General features: G+C 44.2%; 1 protein-coding gene across 2 annotated transcripts in view; it reads right to left on the reverse strand.

Moving 5' to 3' along the window:
* Positions 1 to 21588, reverse strand: part of LOC120986007 (uncharacterized protein HI_0077-like) — a 57902-nt gene extending 36314 nt beyond the window's left edge. The window contains exon 1 of one of the 2 annotated variants that reach the window (XM_040414277.1): positions 21469 to 21588. Coding sequence is in view for 1 of the 2 variants with exons in the window: in XM_040414276.1 (XP_040270210.1) it covers positions 21386 to 21492 (107 nt within the window). In the remaining variant the exon portion in view is untranslated. Of the gene's footprint in view, positions 1 to 21385 lie in introns of both variants that reach the window. The other variant, XM_040414276.1, reaches the window with a different exon arrangement.
* Positions 21589 to 22125: the final 537 nt, after the last annotated feature.

Genomic DNA, 22125 nt, shown 5'->3' on the forward strand with positions numbered 1-22125 from the left:
CATATTTGTTGGAAATAGCTTCAAATCGTGCTCTTGGTACGCGGCTACGTTTATAGCATCGATTGAAGGCTCCGCACCCATCTCTTAAAAAATGCAAGGTATTGAAGTTCAACCATAGAACAATGCTGCACATGTCTTTTCTTCTAATAGTAGGGATGTGGAGAGGATAATGGGTAATTTGGAGGGGGAGGCTGTTTTTCTCAGTGTCCCCTCTGTTACCAATATTAAAAGGGACTATGACAATATTACTGAAAAAACACTGTCCTTGGAACTGCATTCATTGACACTGGCACAATATCACAAATGTAACCGCAAACCAAGAGAAATGAGGTCACGGTTGAAACCAAATACGTTTTCCCAGGATGCAGATTTTAGAGCACGATTTGAAGCTATTTCCAACAAATATGCCTTAGATATTATTCTGCTAAACATCGAATTCTCACAAAAAGAAATGGCAGCTTTAAAATGTAAAATGCACAAAACGGAATCTCTTTTAAAATTTGTTAGGTCTACTAATGACGTGGATGTTTTTCTGGAAAGGCAACGCATGTTTCTGGATAAAATGTGGAAGGATGTGGAAGAAACAAAGAGGATAAAATGGCACAGAGATCAATACGATTATACACCTGGTCATGCACTGAGGGCCAAAGCAATACCGAGGGGGGAACCTTTGAAACGAAATATAAAACATAAAAAAGGATAGGTTGCCATTGGTATCCACATACAATGAGTTAAGTCCCTCTATTGAACGCATAGTAAGGAAGCACTGCGGTATCTTGAAGCATAGCTATCCTTCAATAGCTGCTTTTAGAGATCCCCCAATGATGGCGTATAAGAGATCTTGCAGCACTTGGGACAGGGTAGTGAGTTCTGCGGTGCCTGAGACGGACATTTCTTAGACCCAGACGCACAGGTTGTTTTACATGTCTAGGATGTGTAAATTGTAAGTTAATGAATAAGGGCTCTGTCTTCATACACCCTATAACAAATGAGAGGTTCGATATTAAACATTATCTTACATGTGATTCATCCTGGGTGATTTATGTATTATGGTGTCCTTGTAAAATGTTATATGTAGGAGAGACCACTTGTGATATGAAAACCAGATTGAATAACCATAGACAGACCATTAGAAACAAGAGAAGGGATTTACCAGTGTCAAAACTAGGGTGGATAAAAATCTATGATTTAAAAAAAATATAATAATCTGATTTTTTTGATTTAAATCAGATTTTTTTTAATATAAAATGCTTTTTGAGGAAAATATATTACCATCCAAAAGGTTATTCCATCATGAAATAAAGATTAGTTTTTTAATTATGTAGAATAAGGCTGTACGTGGACTCCTATATTGTTGAATGGATTATTCAGACCATGGTCTTGTTACCAGTGGGGTACCTCAGGGATCTGTTCTGGAACCCATATGGTTTAATATCTTTACCAGCGAAATTGCAGAAGGCCTCGATGGTAAGGTGTCTTTTTGCTGATGACACAAAGATTTGTAACAGGTTTGATGTTCCTGGAGGGATACACCAAATGGAAAAGGATTTAGGAAAACTAGAGGAATGGTCAAAAATCTGGCAACTAAAATTTAATGTTGATAAGTGCAAGATAATGCACCTGGGGCGTAAAAACCCAAGAGCAGAATATAAAATCAGTGATACAGTCCTAACCTCAGTATCTGAGGAAAGGGATTTAGGGGTCATTATTTCAGAAGACTTAAAGGTAGTCAGACAATGTCATAGAGCAGCAGGAAATGCTAGCAGAATGCTTGGGTGTATAGGGAGAGGCATTACCAGTAGAAAGAGGGAGGTGCTCATGCCGCTCTACAGAGCACTAGTGAGACCTCATTTGGAGTATCGTGCTCAGTACTGGAGACCATATCTCCAGAAGGATATTGATACTTTGGAGAGAGTTCAGAGAAGAGCTACTGAACTAGTACATGGATTGCAGGATAAAACTTACCAGGAAAGATTAAAGGACCTTAACATGTATAGCTTGGAAGAAAGACAAGACAGAGGGGATATGATAGAAACTTTTAAATACATAAAAGGGAATCAACAAGGTAAAAGAGGAGAGAATATTTAAAAGAAAAAAACTGCTACAAGAGGACATAGTTTTAAATTAGAGGGGCAAAGGTTTAAAAGTAATATCAGGAAGTATTACTTTACTGAGAGAGTAGTGGATGCCTGGAATAGCCTTCCTGCAGAAGTGGTAGCTGCAAATACAGTGAAGGAGTTTAAGCATGCATGGGATAGGCATAAGGCCATCCTTCATATAAGATAGGGCCAGGGACTATTCATAGTATTCAGTATATTGGGCAGACTAGATGGGCCGAATGGTTCTTATCTGCCGACACATTCTATGTTTCTATATGTGTAATTTTTTTGGTAAATAAATTCCAATAATCCATTCACAATGTCATGCTCTTCCAGAGGTTTTTGTAAGATCATTGGGCAGTTTCTCTGCCTACAAGATATTATCACAGATGCTTGGTTTACTTTTGCAGTTCTTAAAACTGAATTCGACTCAGCAGAGATCACATGCCTCTTCTTCACAGCAAAAATGTTATAACATGAACAGAGTTGAGAAAAATACCTTAATCCTAACTTCTACAAACCTATGAATGCAGAATCAACCTAATCAAACTAATATGAAAAGTTGTTATTCTAAAAATCTTCATCTACTTGCATATTATAAGTTATACCAGCAAGAATTAGTCTTTATGTAGAAAACTATGATTTAAATCAAGTCTTACTGACAAGTGATTTAAATCGTGATTTAAAATCATTTTGATTTAAATCAAATCCACCCTGTTCAAAACACTTTGCAGAAAAACCATAAGGAAAGTGAATTGAGGTTCATGATTTTGGACCATATCAAAATATCAAAAAGAGGCGGACACAGATTATCTCTAGTAAAGAAAAAGGAGTTGAGGTGGATTTTTCGCCTGGACTCATTAAAACCAAAAGGTCTAAATGTTGACTTTAGAGTGACCGGGGTGATGATGAGTTAGGGCGTTCCATTCCATTACCCTGCCTGTTACATATTCCTGCTATTATGACAGGTGAATTAACTATATTTTATATACTGATATTTATATTACTATTAGGTAAATAACCGTAATGATTGAATATTTATCCGTCATGATTATTGTTTTGTAGTTGTGAAGATAACCGTCACAGAAGATGAACTACATGGACATACAACGACTGAACATATTGAATTATTGTTGGGGCGTATTTGACTGAATAGTTCGCATAGAAACTGATTCCCGCGAGGGGTTAAATGTATAATTGGATCCGTCCACTGCGGTGTGCGTGCTGTGATCCCACCAACCTAGGGGGTGCTGCAACGTGCACCATGGCAGTGGAGGTAATGACCAGTATCCGATCTACTCAGTCTATTTGTGGTAGTGGATTCTGATGTTCTCCTTTAATTGTGCATTCTTGTTCATTTGCCCATCAGTTTGCCTTTATTTAAGATGGCGCTGGCTGTGAGCGGACACATGGGACGGCGGCGCATGCGCATTGCGAGTAGGAAGACGCACAGGTTTTGGCGCGTCTGGCTAGTGCGCGCCGCGTATGTGCCCGTTCTACAGCCCTTGGTGGAGTGTTCAGCCTGCGATATGCCCTTGTGAGTCTTTATATACACTGCTCAAAAAAATAAAGGGAACACTTAAACAACACAATGTAACTCCAAGTCAATCACACTTCTGTGAAATCAAACTGTCCACTTAGGAAGCAACACTGAGTGACAATCAATTTCACATGCTGTTGTGCAAATGGGATAGACAACAGGTGGAAATTATAGGCAATTAGCAAGACACCCCCCAATAAAGGAGTGGTTCTGCAGGTGGTGACCACAGACCACTTCTCAGTTCCTATGCTTCCTGGCTGATGTTTTGGTCACTTTTGAATGCTGGCGGTGCTTTCACTCTAGTGGTAGCATGAGACGAAGTCTACAACCCACACAAGTGGCTCAGGTAGTGCAGCTTATCCAGGATGGCACATCAATGCGAGCTGTGGCAAGAAGGTTTGCTGTGTCTGTCAGCATAGTGTCCAGAGCATGGAGGCGCTACCAGGAGACAGGCCAGTACATCAGGAGACGTGGAGGAGGCCGTAGGAGGCCAACAACCCAGCAGCAGGACCGCTACCTCTGCCTTTGTGCAAGGAGGAACAGGAGGAGCACTGCCAGAGCCCTGCAAAATGACCTCCAGCAGGCCACAAATGTGCATGTGTCTGCTCAAACGGTCAGAAACAGACTCCATGAGAGTGATATGAGGGCCCAACGTCCACAGGTGGGGGTTGTGCTTACAGCCCAACACCGTGCAGGACGGTTGGCATTTGCCAGAGAACACCAAGATTGGCAAATTCGCCACTGGCGCCCTGTGCTCTTCACAGATGAAAGCAGGTTCACACTGAGCACATGTGACAGACGTGACAGAGTCTGGAGACGCCGTGGAGAACGCTCTGCTGCCTGCAACATCCTCCAGCATGACAGGTTTGGCATTGGGTCAGTAATGGTGTGGGGTGGCATTTCTTTGGAGGGCCGCACAGCCCTCCATGTACTCGCCAGAGGTAGCCTGACTGCCATTAGGTACCGAGATGAGATCCTCAGACCCCTTGTGAGACCATATGCTGGTGCGGTTGGCCCTGGGTTCCTCCTAATGCAAGACAATGCTAGACCTCATGTGGCTGGAGTGTGTCAGCAGTTCCTGCAAGACGAAGGCATTGATGCTATGGACTGGCCTGCCCGTTCCCCAGACCTGAATCCAATTGAGCACATCTGGGACATCATGTCTCGCTCTATCCACCAACGTCACGTTGCACCACAGACTGTCCAGGAGTTGGCAGATGCTTTAGTCCAGGTCTGGGAGGAGATCCCTCAGGAGACCGTCCGCCACCTCATCAGGAGCATGCACAGGCGTTGTAGGGAGGTCATACAGGCACGTGGAGGCCACACACACTACTGAGCCTCATTTTGACTTGTTTTAAGGACATTACATCAAAGTTGGATCAGCCTGTAGTGTGTTTTTCCACTTTAATTTTGAGTGTGACTCCAAATCCAGACCTCCATGGGTTGAAAAATTTGATTTCCATTTTTTAATTTTTGTGTGATTTTGTTGTCAGCACATTCAACTATGTAAAGAAGAATATTTAATTAATTCAGATCTAGGGTGTGTTATTTTTGTGTTCCCTTTATTTTTTTGAGCAGTGTATGTTGTGGCCAAGTATGTATAGAACTTTGTTAGCACATGAAATATTGTACACGTAATGATGCACAAGTATGTAACTAATATATGCAATCATGGACACTGATATACCACAAGTTGTAATGGAGATCTGGCTGACATGGACTTAGGGTCTAGTCTGAACAGGCTGCAAGACAACACTGGGATTGGAAATGACAGAGGGGCATGTACTTTAAACATGCTTCAAGTGGTGATTAATTAATTATGTGATGTATACATTTTTGCACTTTGTAATTCACTTGGCTTGAGAAAGGTTCTGTGAGAGAACCGAAACGTCGCTGTGTGACGTGTGAATAAAAGACACATTTTTTTCACGTTCAACAATGCCGTGGATTTCTTCTACTTATATCTACACCCGTGATCAAGGGTTTAACACAGGCACCCGCCGCAACATAGAAGGAGTGCTGCCCCATTTCCACACATATATATATATATATATATACACACATACACAGTTGCAAGAAAAAGTATGTGACAGTGAACCCTTTGGAACGATATGGATTTCTGCACAAATTGGTCCTAAAATGTGATCTGATCTTCATCTAAGTCACAACAATAGACAATCACAGTCTACTTAACCACCTCCGGACCGCTGTATGCACAGACGCGTCCTGGAGGTGGTTGTTTCATTCCGAGTGGACGCGCCGGCGCGTCCTCTCGCGAGACGCGAGATTTCGGTCACAGCCGGCCCGCGCATGCGCATCGCGGGCCGGCAAAAGTTCGAGAATTGCATCAGCAACCTGCCAGCCAATGATCGTCGCTGGCAGGTTGCTGATTTTTAAAAAATCGAATCACAAGCCATCTAACACCTTATATTAGTAAATATGATCTGTTATATGGCTTCTCTGCTCCTGTGCTGGTCCTTTTCGTCGGTTGGATCCAGCACAGGAGCAGACTGAACTGTGAGTAGCATCAACACTACACCTTAGCCCCAGATCACCCCCCTGCACCCCAATTAACCCTTTAATCACCCCTTTGATCGCCCCTGTCAATCACTAGTGAAAGACAAAAAGTGATCAGTGTAAACTGTCACTTTTTTTTTTCACTAGTATTGGCTGTTAGGTTTTAGGGATAGTTTAGGCCCCTTGGTTAGGTAGTTAGCGTCAGTTAGCGCCCACCCCATCGCACCGCAGTCACTTTTATTCGCTGATTAGCGTATCGCTAATCAGCATTTGTACTTTTATAGTATCTGTAAGTGATCAAAACTGATCACAGTCAGATCTATAATAGTATTAGTGTCACCTTAGCTCGCCCTCCATCCAAAACGCAGTGTTTGCCCGATCAGGCCTGATCGGTCGCCCACACGTGCGTTCACCCACGCCCGCCCCACCGCAGTGACAAAAAAAATATATTTTTTGATCACTGCACATTCATTTTACACGCACTGCGGCGATAAAAAAAATCTGTTTTGATATTTTTTATCAACCGCAGCGGCCTCCGGTACTTCGCTAGCCTCCCCTTTGTAAGACAGGCTTGCTTTTTTTCTTGGGTAGTCTCAGGGAATACCCCAAAATTTAGTAGTCCAAAATGTCAAACAGGGGGTATTCTTCTGAAGAGGCCTACAGGATTCTGACCCAGTCGGATGAGGAATGGGAACCCTCATCTGACGAATCTAGCGGGTCAGAATATGAACCTGTAGAAAGCAGTGGCTCTCTGACCCAAAGTTCGGACGAGGAGGTTGAGGTCCCTGGCAGCACCAGGCGTACCCGGCCCCGTGTCGCTAGACCACAGGTTACGCAGGATCCGCTTCAAGAGCAGCAGAGTGGGGCTGTCGCTGCCGGATCACGTGGTGAGGCATACACCAGCAGCGCAGCCCTTCCTGGACCTAGTACCAGCACTGCCGTACAACCTGGTGAAGTAGCGAGCACCAGAAGGGCAGTTGAAGCTGGTACAGTGGCACGTGCAGTAGTTACCCCGTCGCAGCCACCGCGCAGACAGGCCCGTAGAGCCCCTAGAATCCCTGAGGTGCTGGCAAACCCTGATTGGCAGTCACCAACTTCAGCCGCACCTGTAGTTCCCCCTTTCACCGCCCAGTCTGGAGTTCGGGTTGAGACGGCTCAAATCGGTTCGGCCCTGGGATTTTTTGAGCTGTTCTTGACTGCGGAGCTCTTGGACTTAGTCGTGGCAGAGGCAAACCGGTATGCCACACAATTTATAACCGCAAACCCGGGAAGCTATTATGCCCAGCCTTTCCGGTGGAAACCAGTCCAAGTTTCCGAACTTAAAATTTTTCTGGGCCTTCTCCTCAACATGGGCCTGACAAAAAAGCATGAATTGCGGTCATATTGGTCCACGAACCCGATTCATCACATGCCCATGTTCTCTGCTGCTATGTCCAGGACACGATTTGAGGCCATCCTGCGTTTTCTGCATTTTAGCGACAACACCACCTCCCGTCCCAGAGGCCACCCAGCTTTTGACCGGCTCCACAAAATTCGGCCCCTCATAGACCATTTCAACCAGAAATTTGCAGATTTGTATACCCCTGAGCAAAACATCTGCGTAGACGAGTCCCTAATACATTTTACTGGGCGCCTTGGCTTCAAACAATACATCCCAAGCAAGCGTGCCCGGTATGGGGTCAAATTGTATAAGCTCTATGAAAGGGCCACAGGCTATACCCACAAATTTCAGATCTATGAGGGAAAAGATCAGACCCTGGAGCCGGTCGGTTGCCCTGACTACCTGGGGAGCAGTGGGAAGACAGTCTGGGACTTGGTGTCACCCTTATTCGGCAAGGGGTACCATCTTTATGTGGACAATTTTTACACAAGTGTGGCCCTCTTTAGGCATTTGTTTCCAGAACGGATTTGCGCCTGTGGCACCGCGCGAACTAGTCGCGTGGGCTTCCCCCAACGGCTTGTAACCACCCGTCTTGCAAGGGGGGAGAGGGCTGCCTTGTGTAACGAAGAACTGCTCGCGGTGAAATGGAGAGACAAGCGTGACGTTTACATGCTCTCCTCCATTCACGCAGACACGACAATCCAAATTGAAAGGGCAACCCGTGTCATTGAAAAGCCCCTCTCAGTCCACGACTATAATGCGCTCATTGGAGGGGTGGACTTCAATGACCAGATGTTGGCTCCCTATTTAGTTTCCCGCAGAACCAGACGCTGGTATAAGAAGGTGTCTGTATATTTAAATTCAATTGGCGCTGTATAATAGTTTTGTTCTCTACAGTAAGGCTGGGAGAACAGGATCCTTCCTCAAATTCCAGGAAGAGATCATCGAGAACCTCCTTTACCCAGGAGGTTCCGTGGCCCCATCCACCAGTGTAGTTAGCCGTCTACACGAGCGACATTTCCCCAGTGTCGTTGCTGGTACCTCAACCCAACCGCCACCCCGAAAAAAATGTCGTGTCTGTAGCAGGAGTGGAATAAGGCGTGACGTAGGGTTGGGCGATATACCGGTATCACGATATACCACGGTATTAAAAAAACGGCGATATGGCGATATCGCTGTTTCCAAAATACCGCGGTATTTTGTGACGTCATCAAAGCGGTCAGCTCACATTGTGCGCTGACCGCTTCTAAACGTGCGCCCGCCCGCCGCTGCACCTTGCATAGCGCTGCCGCTGAGTAACATTACTTCCTCTCGCTCCTGGCCTGGCTCCTTCTTGCTCCGCCTCCCTTAGTCAAGTCTCCACCCACCATCTGACATCATCACCGTCGTCACCCACCGGCTCTATTGTATATGTGGCGATGGCGAATCGATCCCCTGTGTGAGTACTGGTGTCTCTGGAGAGACTTTTCCTGCAGCTGCCTCACTAGTGTGTGCTCTGGTGACGAAATTATAAACTTACTACTTCCCGCAGCGGCCGCCCCCGGCTCTCTCTCCTCCTTGCTCCCATATTCAAATCTCTGCCCACCGGCATCTGATGTCAGAATCAGAGCACACAAGCGAGGCAGCCGCGGGAAAGGTATATCGCAAAGTATTACTGCATGTATGGTGGCCTGTGGCCACAAGACCTTATTATAACACCTCCTTGTGGCCCCCCATACAGTGTAACGCCTTATTGTGGCCCCCCATACAGTGTAACGCCTCCTTGTGGCCCCCCATACAGTGTAACGCCTCATTGTGGCCCCCCATACAGGGTAACGCCTCCTTGTGGCCCCCCATACAGTGTAACGCCTCCTTGTGGCCCCCATACAGTGTAACGCCTCCTTGTGGCCCCCCATACAGTGTAACGCCTCCTTGTGGCCCCCCATACAGTGTAACGCCTCCTTGTGGCCCCCATACAGTGTAACGCCTCCTTGTGGCCCCCCCCATACAGTGTAACGCCTCCTTGTGGCTGTCCCCATACAGTGTAACGCCTCCTTGTGGCTGTCCCCATACAGTGTAACGTCTCCTTGTGGCTGCCCCCATACAGTGTAACGTCTCCTTGTGGCTGCCCCCATACAGTATAACGTCTACTAGTGGCCCCCCATACAGTATAACGTCTACTTGTGGCCCCCCATACAGTATAACGTCTCCTTGTGGCTGCCCCCATACAGTATAATGTCTCCTTGTGGCCCCCCCATACAGTATAGACTCCCAGAGCAGACCCTGCACATCCAAGCCACAGATCCCTTGAAAAAGGTCGACACCGACCGAAACGTTGGGGTTGTATTGCTTTACTAAAAAATAGTGCGTATATAATTGCTCTGGATGGAACATTGAATTGATGTACAAAACAACTATGAATTAAAAATGAATAACTAATGAAAACGTAATTGGTGTGCCGTGGATTTTTCAAGTGAATCCATTGACGTCTGTCCTCTACGAGCACCCACCGTCTAGGGTGTGCAGATCTCAAATATTTCTTGGCCCCCATACAGTATAACGTCTCCTTGTGGCTGCCCCCATACAGTATAACGTCTCCTTGTGGCTGCCCCCATACAGTATAACGTCTCCTTGTGGCCCCCCATACAGTATAACGTCTCCTTGTGGCCCCCCATACAGTATAACGTCTCTGTTTTTTCTTTTAAACGGGTATTTATCGCGATATATATAGTTATCGCGATAACTTTTTTAATATCGTTATCGTCTGAATATTTTTGATATCGTCCAACCCTAGCGTGACACCCGCTATTTCTGTCCTGACAGCCCTGACCACCCTGCCCTATGCTTAGGAGAGTGTTTCCGGAAGTACCACACACAGGTAGACCTAGCATAGGGATTGCATCTCACAGGACAGGCACACAGGGCTATTAGGGCCCTTTTACTCACAGCTGCTGCAAACCTCTCCTTTCACCTGGGATAAAGTGCATAACGTACTTTGCCACATCTTTGGGCGCTTTGCGCTTTGCACATTGTCCCATGGGGAAGGAGAGGTTTGTTCTATAAAAGGTAAAAAAAACTAAACAATAAAAAAAAATTACCGGTAAGTAAAAAAGTTAAAAAAGTTAAAAAAAAGTTAATATGTTCTGTTCTAAAGTTAATAAAGTTATTGCGTTGCGGCCTGGTTTTTTCTTTTTTGTTTTGTTTTTTTTACCTTTCAGGTGGACCAACCGATCGACTAGCTGCAGCACTGATGTGCATTCGGACAGAAGCATTGCGCTGCTGTCAGATTACACGCAAGTCGGTATATGCGGCGCTGCAAGACGAGATTTCTCCTCTGCAGTAAAAGATACGTTTGCCGAGGCATATGAGCTGAGGAGGTGGCGGTGTTCATATACTTTGGCAAACACTTTGTATATATTAAAAAAAAAATCCCCGCGATGATTTATTTATCCACATCGATTGATGTGAATGGAGAAATCGGGTTTGCCAGGGCATACGAGCTAAGTGGGTATGGATGTTGGGCGGAGCTCCTATGTCCTGGCAGACGCCTTTCCCCTCCTTTTTCTTTTTTTGGCAGAGATTTTTTCATCCACATTGATCGATGCGAATGAAGAAATCTGTGCCGTTCATTTTTTTCTTTCAGCCCAGCGGCTGAACGGAAAAAAAAAATCTCATTACCTGTATGCTCAATATAAGGAGAATAGCAGAAACTCCTAATGCTGGGCATACATGTAATGATTGCGGAGACCCTCAAATGCCAGGGCAGTACAAACACCCCACAAATAACACCCTTTTGGAAAGAAGACACCCCAAGGTATTCGCTGAGGGGCATATTGAGTCCATGAAAGATTTAAATTTGTCCCAAGTTAGCGGAAAGGGAGACTTTGTGAGAACAAAATCAAAAAAATCAATTTCCGCTAACTTGTGCCCAAAAATTTTTTTTATATATGAACTCGCCATGCCCCTCATTGAATACCTTGGGGTGTCTTCTTTCCAAAATGGGGTCACATGTGGGGTATTTATACTGCCCTGGCATTTTAGGGGCCCCAAAGCGTGAGAAGAAGTCTGGTATCCAAATGTCTAAAAATGCCCTCCTAAAAGGAATTTGGGCACCTTTGCCCACCTAGGCTGCAAAAAAGTGTCACACATGTGGTATCTCCGTATTCAGGAGAAGTTGGGGAATATGTTTTGGGGTGTCATTTTACATATACCCATGCTGGGTGAGATAAATATCTTGGTCAAATGCCAACTTTGTATAAAAAAAGGGGAAAAGTTGTCTTTTGCCAAGATATTTCTCTAACCCAGCATGGGTATATGTAAAATGACACCACAAAACACATTCCCCAACTTCTCCTGAATACGGCGATACCACATGTGTGACACTTTTTTGCAGCCTAGGTGGGCAAAGGGGCCCACATTCCAAAGAGCACCTTTCGGATTTCACAGGTCATTTACCTACTTACCACACATTAGGGCCCCTGGAAAATGCCAGGGCAGTATAACTACCCCACAAGTGACCCCATTTTGGAAAGAAGACACCCCAAGGTATTCCGTAAGGGGCATGGCGAGTTCCTAGAATTTTTTATTTTTTGTCACAAGTTAGTGGAAAATGATGATTTTTTTTTAATTTATTTTTTTCATACAAAGTCTCATATTCCACTAACTTGTGACAAAAAATAAAAACTTCCATGAACTCACTATGCCCATCAGCGAATACCTTGGGGTCTCTTCTTTCCAAAATGGGGTCACTTGTGGGGTAGTTATACTGCCCTGGCATTCTAGGGGCCCAAATGTGTGGTAAGGAGTTTGAAATCAAATTCTGTAAAAACTGACCAGTGAAATCCGAAAGGTGCTCTTTGGAATATGGGCCCCTTTGCCCACCTAGGCTGCAAAAAAGTGTCACACATCTGGTATCTCCGTACTCAGGAGAAGTTGGGGAATGTGTTTTGGGGTGTCATTTTACATATACCCATGCTGGGTGAGAGAAATATCTTGGCAAAAGACAACTTTTCCCATTTTTTTTATACAAAGTTGGCATTTGACCAAGATATTTATCTCACCCAGCATGGGTATATGTAAAAAGACACCCCAAAACACATTCCTCAACTTCTACTGAATACAGAGATACCAGATGTGTGACACTTTTTTGCAGCCTAGGTGGGCAAAGGGGCCCATATTCCAAAGAGCACCTTTCGGATTTCACAGGTCATTTTTTACTGAATTTGATTTCAAACTCCTTACCACACATTTGGGCCCCTAGAATGCCAGGGCAGTATAACTACCCCACAAGTGACCCCATTTTGGAAAGAAGAGACCCCAAGGTATTTCGTGATGGGCATAGTGAGTTCATAGAACTTTTTATTTTTTGTCACAAGTTAGTGGAATATGAGACTTTGTAAGAAAAAAAAAAAAAGAAGAAAAAAAATCATCATTTTCCGCTAACTTGTGACAAAAAATAAAAAAGTTCTATTAACTCACTATGCCCATCAGCGAATACCTTAGGGTGTGTACTTTCCGAAATGGGGTCATTTGTGGGGTGTTTGTACTGTCTGGGCATTGTAGAACCTCAGGAAACATGACAGGTGCTCAGAAAGTCAGAGCTGCTTCAAAAAGCGGAAATTCACATTTTTGTACCATAGTTTGTAAACGCTATAACTTTTACCCAAACCATTTTTTTTTTACCCAAACATTTTTTTTTTATCAAAGACATGTAGAACAATAAATTTAGAGCAAAATTTATATATGGATCTCGTTTTTTTTGCAAAATTTTACAACTGAAAGTGAAAAATGTCATTTTTTTGCAAAAAAATCGTTAAATTTCGATTAATAACAAAAAAAAAGTAAAAATGTCAGCAGCAATGAAATACCACCAAATGAAAGCTCTATTAGTGAGAAGAAAAGGAGGTAAAATTCATTTGGGTGGTAAGTTGCATGACCGAGCAATAAATGGTGAAAGTAGTGTAGGTCAGAAGTGTAAAAAGTGGCCTGGTCTTTCAGGGTGTTTAAGCACTGGGGGCTGAGGTGGTTAAACTAATAACACACAAAGAATTAAATGTTACCATGTTTTTATTGAACACACCATGTAAACATTCACAGTGCAGGTGGAAAAAGTATGTGAACCCCTAGACTAATGACATCTCCAAGAGCTAATTGGAGTGAGGTGTCAGCCAACTGGAGTCCAATCAATGATATGAGATTGGAGGTGTTGGTTACAGCTGCCCTGCCCTATAAAAAACACACACCAGTTCTGGGTTTGCTTTTCACAAGAAGCATTGCCTGATGTGAATGATGCCTTGCACAAAAGAGCTCTCAAAAGACCTACATTTAAGAATTGTTGACTTGCATAAAGCTGGAAAGGGTTATAAAAGTATCTCCAAAAGCCTTGCTGTTCATCAGTCCACGGTAAGACAAATTGTCTATAAATGGAGAAAGTTCAGCACTGCTGCTACTCTCCCTAGGAGTGGCCGTCCTGTAAAGATGACTGCAAGAGCACAGTGCAGACTGCTCAATGAGGTGAAGAAGAATCGTAGAGTGTCAGCTAAAGACTTACAAAAGTCTCTGGCATATGCTAACATCCCTGTTAGCGAATCTACGGTACATAAAACACTAAACAAGAATGGATTTCATGGGAGGATACCACAGAGGAAGCCACTGCTGTCCAAATAAAACATTGCTGCACGTTTACAGTTTGCACAAGAGCACCTGGATGTTCCACAGCAGTATTGGCAAAACATTCTGTGGACAGATGAAACCAAAGTTGAGTTGTTTGGAAGAAACACACAACACTATGGGCCAGATTTATCATTACTCTGACAGCTCACTCCACTTTCACATATGGCTAAAGTCAGTTTTAGCCAAGTCAGATTTATGATCGGCCCTTTAAGACTGTAATAAATGTGGTTTGACGGTAGCAGTTTATCCGTCAGTAAGCAGCTTTACAAAAGTCGCACATCTTTATGAAAAAGTCGCACGTCTTTACAAAAAAGTCGCATGTTCTATTAAAAAGTCTCATAAGATAAGCATGGTCCTCACTGGAGTGAAATTGCGCATTTTTTTGCGACTTTTTAAATAGTCCCAATAGTAAATCTGTCTAGAGATTCATTTACATAAGAAAACACGCCCACTTTCAGAAAACTGGCGAGCATAGTGCAGAGCAGGAAAAAGTCGCAAATTTGTGCACAGTTTTAGCGTTTGCGCATTTTTTTGCGACTTTTTCACTCCATTATTCTGACTTGAGCTAATGATAAATCTGGCCCTATGTGTGGAGAAAAAGAGGCACAGCACACCAACGTCAAAACCTCATCCCAACTGTGAAGTATGGTGGTGGGGGCATCATGATTTGGGGCTGCTTTGCTGCGTCAGGGCCTGGACAGATTGCTATCATCGAAGGAAAAATTAATTCCCAAGTTTATTAAGACATTTTGCAGGAGAACTTAAGGCCATCTGTCCACCAGCTGAAGCTCAACAGAAGATGGGTGTTGCAACAGGACAACGACCCAAAGCATAGAAGTAAATCAACAACAGAATGGCTTAAACAGAAGAAAATACGCCTTCTGGAGTGGCCCAATCAGAGTCCTGACCTCAACCCGATTGAGATGCTGTGGCATGACCTCAAGAGAGGGATTCACACCAGACATCTCAAGAATATTGCTGAACTGAAACAGTTCTGTAAAGAGGAATGGTCAAGAATTACTCCTGACCGTTGTGCACGTCTGATCTGCAACTACAGGAAACGTTTGGTTGAAGTTATTGCTGCCAAAGGAGGTTCAACCAGTTATTAACCCCTTAAGGACTCAGCCCTATTTCACCTTAAGGACTTGGCCATTTTTTGCAAATCTGACCAGTGTCACTTTAAGTGGTGATAACTTTAAAACGCTTTGACTTATCCAGGCCATTCTGAGATTGTTTTTTCGTCACATATTGTACTTCATGACACTGGTAAAATGAAGTCAAAAAAATTATTTTTTTTGCATAAAAAAATACCACATTTACCAAAAATTTGGAAAAATTTGCAAATTTCAAAGTTTCAGTTTCTCTACTTCTGTAATACATAGTAATACCCACAAAAATTGTGATGACTTTACATTCCCCATATGTCTACTTCATGTTTGAATTATTTTGGGAATGATATTTTATTTTTTGGGGATGTTACAAGGCTTAGAAGTTTAGAAGCAAATCTTGAAATTTTTCAGAAATTTACAAAAACCCAATTTTTAGGGACCACTACAGCTCTGAAGTCACTTTGCGAGGCTTACATAATAGAAACCACCCAATTCTATAAACTACACCCCTCAAGGTATTCAAAACTGATTTTACAAACTTCGTTAACCCTTTAGGTGTTGCACAAGAGTTATTGGCAAATGGGGGTGAAATTTGAGAATTTAATTTTTTTGCCTAATTTTCCATTTTAACCCATTTTTTCCACTAACAAAGCAAGGGTTAACAGCCAAACAAGACTGTATCTTTATTGCCCTGACTCTGCCGTTTACAGAAACACCCCATATGTGGCCGTAAACTACTGTACGGCCACACAGCGGGGCGCAGAGTGAAAGGTGCGCCGTTTGGTTTTTGGAGGGCTGATTTTGCTGGACTGGTTTATTTACACCATGTCCCATTTGAAGCCCCCCTGATGCACCCCTAGAGTAGAAACTCCATGAAAGTGACCCCATCTAAGAAACTACACCCCTCAAGGTATTCAAAGCTGATTTTACAAACTTTGTTAACCCTTTAGGTGTTGCACAAGATTTAATGGAAAATAGAGATACAATTTTAAAATTTCACTTTTTTGGCAGATTTTCCATTTTAATTTTTTTTTTTCAAGTAACAAAGCAAGGGTTAACAGCCAAACAAAACTCAATATTTATTGCCCGGATTCTGTAGTTTACAGAACACCCCATATGTGGTCGTAAACTGCTGTACGGGCACACGGCAGGGCGCAGAAGGAAAGGAATGCCATATGGTTTTTGGAAGGCAGATTTTGCTGGGCTGGTTTTTTTGACACCATGTCCCATTTGAAGCCCCCCTGATGCACCCCTAGAGTAGAAACTCCAAAAAAGTGACCCCATTTTAGAAACTACGGGATAGGGTGGCAGTTTTGTTGGTACTAGTTTAGGGTACATATGATTTTTGGTTGCTCTATATTACACTTTTTGTGCGGCAAGGTAACAAGAAATAGCTTTTCTTGGCACCGTTTTTTTTTTGCTATTTACAACATTCATCTGACAGGTTAGATCATGTGGTAATTTTATAGAGCAGGTTGTCACGGACGCGGCGATACCTAATATGTATACAATTTTTTTTATTTATGTAAGTTTTACACAATGATTTCATTTTTAAAACAAAAAAAGTGTCTCCATAGCCTAAGAGCCATAGTTTTTTCAGTTGTTGGGCGCTTATCTTAAGTAGGGTCTTATTTTTTGCGGGATGAGATGACTGTTTTATTGGCACTATTTTGGGGTATATATGACTTTTTGATTGCTTGCTATTACACTTTTTGTGACGTAAGATGACAAAAAATGGCTTTTTTTACACCGTTTTTATTTATATTTTTTTACGGTGGTCACCTGAGGGGTTAACTCATGTGATATTTTTATAGAGCCGGTCGATACGGACGCGGCGATACCCAATATGTATACTTTTTTTTTGTTTATGTAAGTTTTACACAATGATTTCATTTTTGAAACAAAAAAAAATCATGTTTTAGTGTCTCCATAGTCTGAGAGCCATAGTTTTTTGGCGATTATCTTGGGTAGGGTATGATTTTTGCGGGATGAGATGACGGTTTGATTGTTACAATTTTGGCGTACATGCGACTTTTTTGATCACTTTTATTACCTTTTTTAGGAAGTAAGGTGGGCAAAATTTAAATTTCATCATAGTTTTTTATTTTTATGGCGTTCACCGTTCGGGTAAAGTAACATGACCGTTTTATAGATCAGGTCGTTACGGACCAAACATGTGTAGGGAATTTTCTTTTTTTCATTTTTAATCAGTGATAAATGTGTTTTTTTTTTACTTTTTTTTTCACTTTCTTTCACTTTTTTTTTTACCCAGACCCACTTGGTTCTTGAAGATCCAGTGGGTCTGATGTCTGTATAATACAGTACAATATATATTGTACTGTACTGTATTTTACTTACACTTTGTCTGAACAGATCTCTGCCTTTAGCACAGATCTGTTCAGCACCATGTACAGCAGGATGCCTGAGACGGAGTCCTGTTGCCATGGGAACCTTCCCCGTCTGCTCAGTAGTTGTCAGAACTTCGCAGACGGGGAAGGGTAAGGACGGGGCTCTCTGGAGGCTCTCTCCCTCTCCATCGGGGGGCTGCAAAGGCACAGCAGCCCCCCGATGGGAGAGGGAGGGAGCTCCCTCTTACTGTTAACTTTTTCCATACAGCGGTCCGTACGGCGGACATCGCATCGCCGATGTCAGCCGTTTATACCAGGGTGTCAGCGATGTGCTGACACCCTGGTATACCACTGTACACCAACGATTATTCAAGGGGAGGCGGGCGGGGGATCGCGATCCCGCCTGCCGCACCGCCCGCCTCCCGCAACACCCCCCCTGCACCACCCGCCGCCATAAAACCATTCAGGGGTGCAGGGGGGGTGGAAAAAAATGTATATGCAGCATTTTGAAGTTTGAATTGACCTGCGGTTTGCTGCGATCGCAGATACGGGGGGTTCATATGACCCCCCCGGCGTTGTGTCAGGATGCCGGCTGAATGATTTCAGCCGGCATCCTGTGCGGATTAACCCCAGCAGCGCCGCAATCTCATTTTAAACTCATGACGTACCGGTACGTCATGGGTCCGTACCGGTACGTCCTAAGTCCTTAAGGGGTTAAATCCAAGGGTTCACATACTTTTTCCACCTGCACTGTGAACGTTTACATGGTGTGTTCAATAAAAACATGGTAACATTTAATTCTTTGTGTGTTCTTAGTTTAGCCTGACACCCGGGGCAGTGGCTAGCAGGGCTCAAGAGGCAGCTGCCTTGGGCCCCCCAGGAGCAACTGGGCCCGGGGCATCTGCCCCTTTTGCCCCTTGTTAAAGACGGCCCTGAAGAGGCCTACAGCAACATTAAAGGAGCTGCAGGAATATCTGGCAAGTACTGGCTGTGTGGTACATGTGACAACAATCTCCCGTATTCTTCATATGTCTGGGCTATGGGGTAGAGTGGCAAGACGAAAGCCTTTTCTGATGAAGAAAAACATCCAAGCCAGGCTACATTTTGGAAAAACACATCTGAAGTCTCCCAAAAGCATGTGGGAAAAGGTGTTATGGTCTGATGAAACCAAGGTTGAACTTTTTGGCCATAATTCCAAAAGATATGTTTGGCGCAAAAACAACACTGCACATCACCAAAAGAACACCATACCCACAGTGAAGCATGGTGGTGGCAGCATCATGCCAAGGGGCTGTTTTTCTTCAGCTGGAACTGGGGCCTTAGTTAAGCTGAAGGGAATTATGAACAGTTCCAAATACCAGTCAACATTGGCACAAAACCTTCAGGCTTCTGCTAGAAAGCTGAACATGAAGAGGAACTTCATCTTTCAGCATGACAACGACCCAAAGCATACACCCAAATCAACAAAGGAATGGCTTCACCAGAAGAAGATTAAAGTTTTGGAATGGCCCAGCCAGAGCCCAGACCTGAATCCGATTGACAATCTGTGGGGTGATCTGAAGAGGGCTGTGCACAGGAGATTTCAGTTTGTTTTTCAATGGAGTGGTACAGTTTATAGGTCACATTAAAGGTGGAAAAAGTTCTGAAATGATTTATCTTTGTCAAATTTTTTTACATCACAAAAACCTGACATTTTAACAGGGGTGGTTAGAGCCTACAATAACCCAAAAACCGAACCTCACTCCCCAACTTACTGCAACTTGTACAAAAAAAGAGCATGGATTTAACAAGGTAAAAAAATCTCATTTTATTAATTATAAATCACATGAACATTATAATGTTCATGTGATTTATAATTAATAAAATGAGATTTTTTTTACCTTGTTAAATCCATGCTCTTTTTTTGTACAATTTTAACAGGGGTGTGTAGGCTTTTTATATCCACTGTATATATGAGTGTCTGCATATATATATATATATATATATATATATATATATATATATATATATATATATATAGACACACACTCTTTCTACCGTTCTCATCTTTTCCCCCCAGGGTTTCGATACATAATCAGGTTCCCGCTATAGGGGGCACATAAGCGGATCAGGGATGACACAAGTGCAGTTCTATTTAGTTTTAATATTTTCCCAAATGATTCCATGTAGTGGAGCTCTGCCTCTTCTGTCCCATCATGGCACTTAGGGCTCCAGTCTCGCCCGGTGCTGTAAAGAGTTTTCTCTAGAAGCATGTATACTACCGCCACACGTACAGCACCCACGGGCACAATCTGCAGATCTACAATCAGAGGCATCAGTTCAGTAAAGGTCCTACCACAGCTCCGTACAGAATGGGTCAGGTTCACTGAATGCAGTTTCTGAAGCCAAAATCAGTTGTGGATCATAAAAGGAGAGAGAGCACCACATATTACTACACAGGTAGAGTGGCATGTAGTGCAGCAGTCACATATTACTCCACGCGGTGCAGCAGTCACATATTACTACACGTGGTGCAGCGGTCACATATTACTACACGCGGTGCAGCAGTCACATATTACTACACGCGGTGCAGCGGTCACATATTACTCCACGCGGTGCAGCGGTCACATATTACTACACGTGGTGCAGCGGTCACATATTACTACACGTGGTGCAGCGGTCACATATTACTACACGCGGTGCAGCAGTCACATATTACTACACGTGGTGCAGCGGTCACATATTACTACACGCGGTGCAGCGGTCACATATTACTCCACGCGGTGCAGCGGTCACATATTACTACACGCGGTGCAGCTGTCACATATTACTACACGCGGTGCAGCGGTCACATATTACTTCACGCGGTGCAGCGGTCACATATTACTACACGCGGTGCAGCGGTCACATATTACTACATGTGATGCAGCGGTCACATATTACTACACGCGGTGCAGCGGTCACATATTACTACACGCGGTGCAGCGGTCACATATTACTACACGCGGTGCAGCGGTCACATATTACTACACGCGGTGCAGCGGTCACATATTACTACACGCGGTGCAGCGGTCACATATTACTACACGCGGTGCAGCGGTCACATATTACTACACGCGGTGCAGCGGTCACATATTACTACACGCGGTGCAGCGGTCACATATTACTACACGCGGTGCAGCGGTCACATATTACTACACGTGGTGCAGCAGTCACACATTACTACATGTGGTGCAGCGGTCACATATTACTACATGCGGTGCAGCGGTCACATATTACTACACGCGGTGCAGCGGTCACATATTACTACACGCGGTGCAGCGGTCACATATTACTACACGCGGTGCAGCGGTCACATATTACTACACGCGGTGCAGCGGTCACATATTACTACACGCGGTGCAGCGGTCACATATTACTACACGCGGTGCAGCGGTCACATATTACTACACGCGGTGCAGCGGTCACATATTACTACACGCGGTGCAGCGGTCACATATTACTACACGCGGTGCAGCGGTCACATATTACTACATGTGGTGCAGCAGTCACACATTACTACATGTGGTGCAGCGGTCACATATTACTACACGCGGTGCAGCGGTCACATATTACTACACGCGGTGCAGCGGTCACATATTACTACACGCGGTGCAGCGGTCACATATTACTACATGTGGTGCAGCAGTCACACATTACTACATGTGGTGCAGGTCGCATATACTGTACAGTGCTCTACTTTACCACCTGCAGGCTCTTACTTAGTACAGGGGGATTTAAACCTCTCCTTGTCCCCGACACACTGCCAGTTACTGTGGCCGACCACCTCCTTCAGGGCGCTAACCAGCTCCTCTGAGAAGCCCTCCATCTCGGGCGGCGCACGGCTCAGGGTAGCCGCCAATGAGCTCACCCAGCCGGCAGGATGTAGAACTACGAGCCGGGGATTCGGCCTCACTACTGGGAGCCTCCTGAGGGGCGGGGCGAATGACGCACTTCAGGGTCCTCCTCCTGTTGTAATGGCAACATGGATTCCGTCTTAGAAGCATCTTGTTCGTTACCATGGTTACAGAGATCACGTGCTGCTCCTTGCGTTTTTGTAGGGACGACAGCACATTGCCTATAGAAGCCTGACTGTCTATTATGGAGGGTAGAGCAGCGCAGAGCACCAACTTCAGTGCCCCCATAATAACGCCGGAGAGTAGAGGTGGTGACCCCAAACAAAGCCACAGCCTCAGAACATGAAGAGTAATGACCCCGTTCACACATCACAGCTAAAAATACCTAATAGATTCACTGCCTTAAAACCATGATAAAATATACTGTATTTCCCACACAGCAGGTGTCATTTTCACTGACCCCCATCCCCCATGTTCAGGGAACTATATCCTAGGGAAGCCACCTTTCCCAACAAAAAATGCTGCTCAGGTTAAGCTGCCATGTCATAATATGGCTCCCAGTATTAATAGTGCCCCCATTAGGGCCCCACCTGTAATATTAATGC

The sequence above is a fragment of the Bufo bufo genome, chromosome 1, assembly GCF_905171765.1.
Source record: "Bufo bufo chromosome 1, aBufBuf1.1, whole genome shotgun sequence".
NCBI classification, from domain to species: Eukaryota; Metazoa; Chordata; class Amphibia; order Anura; family Bufonidae; genus Bufo; species Bufo bufo.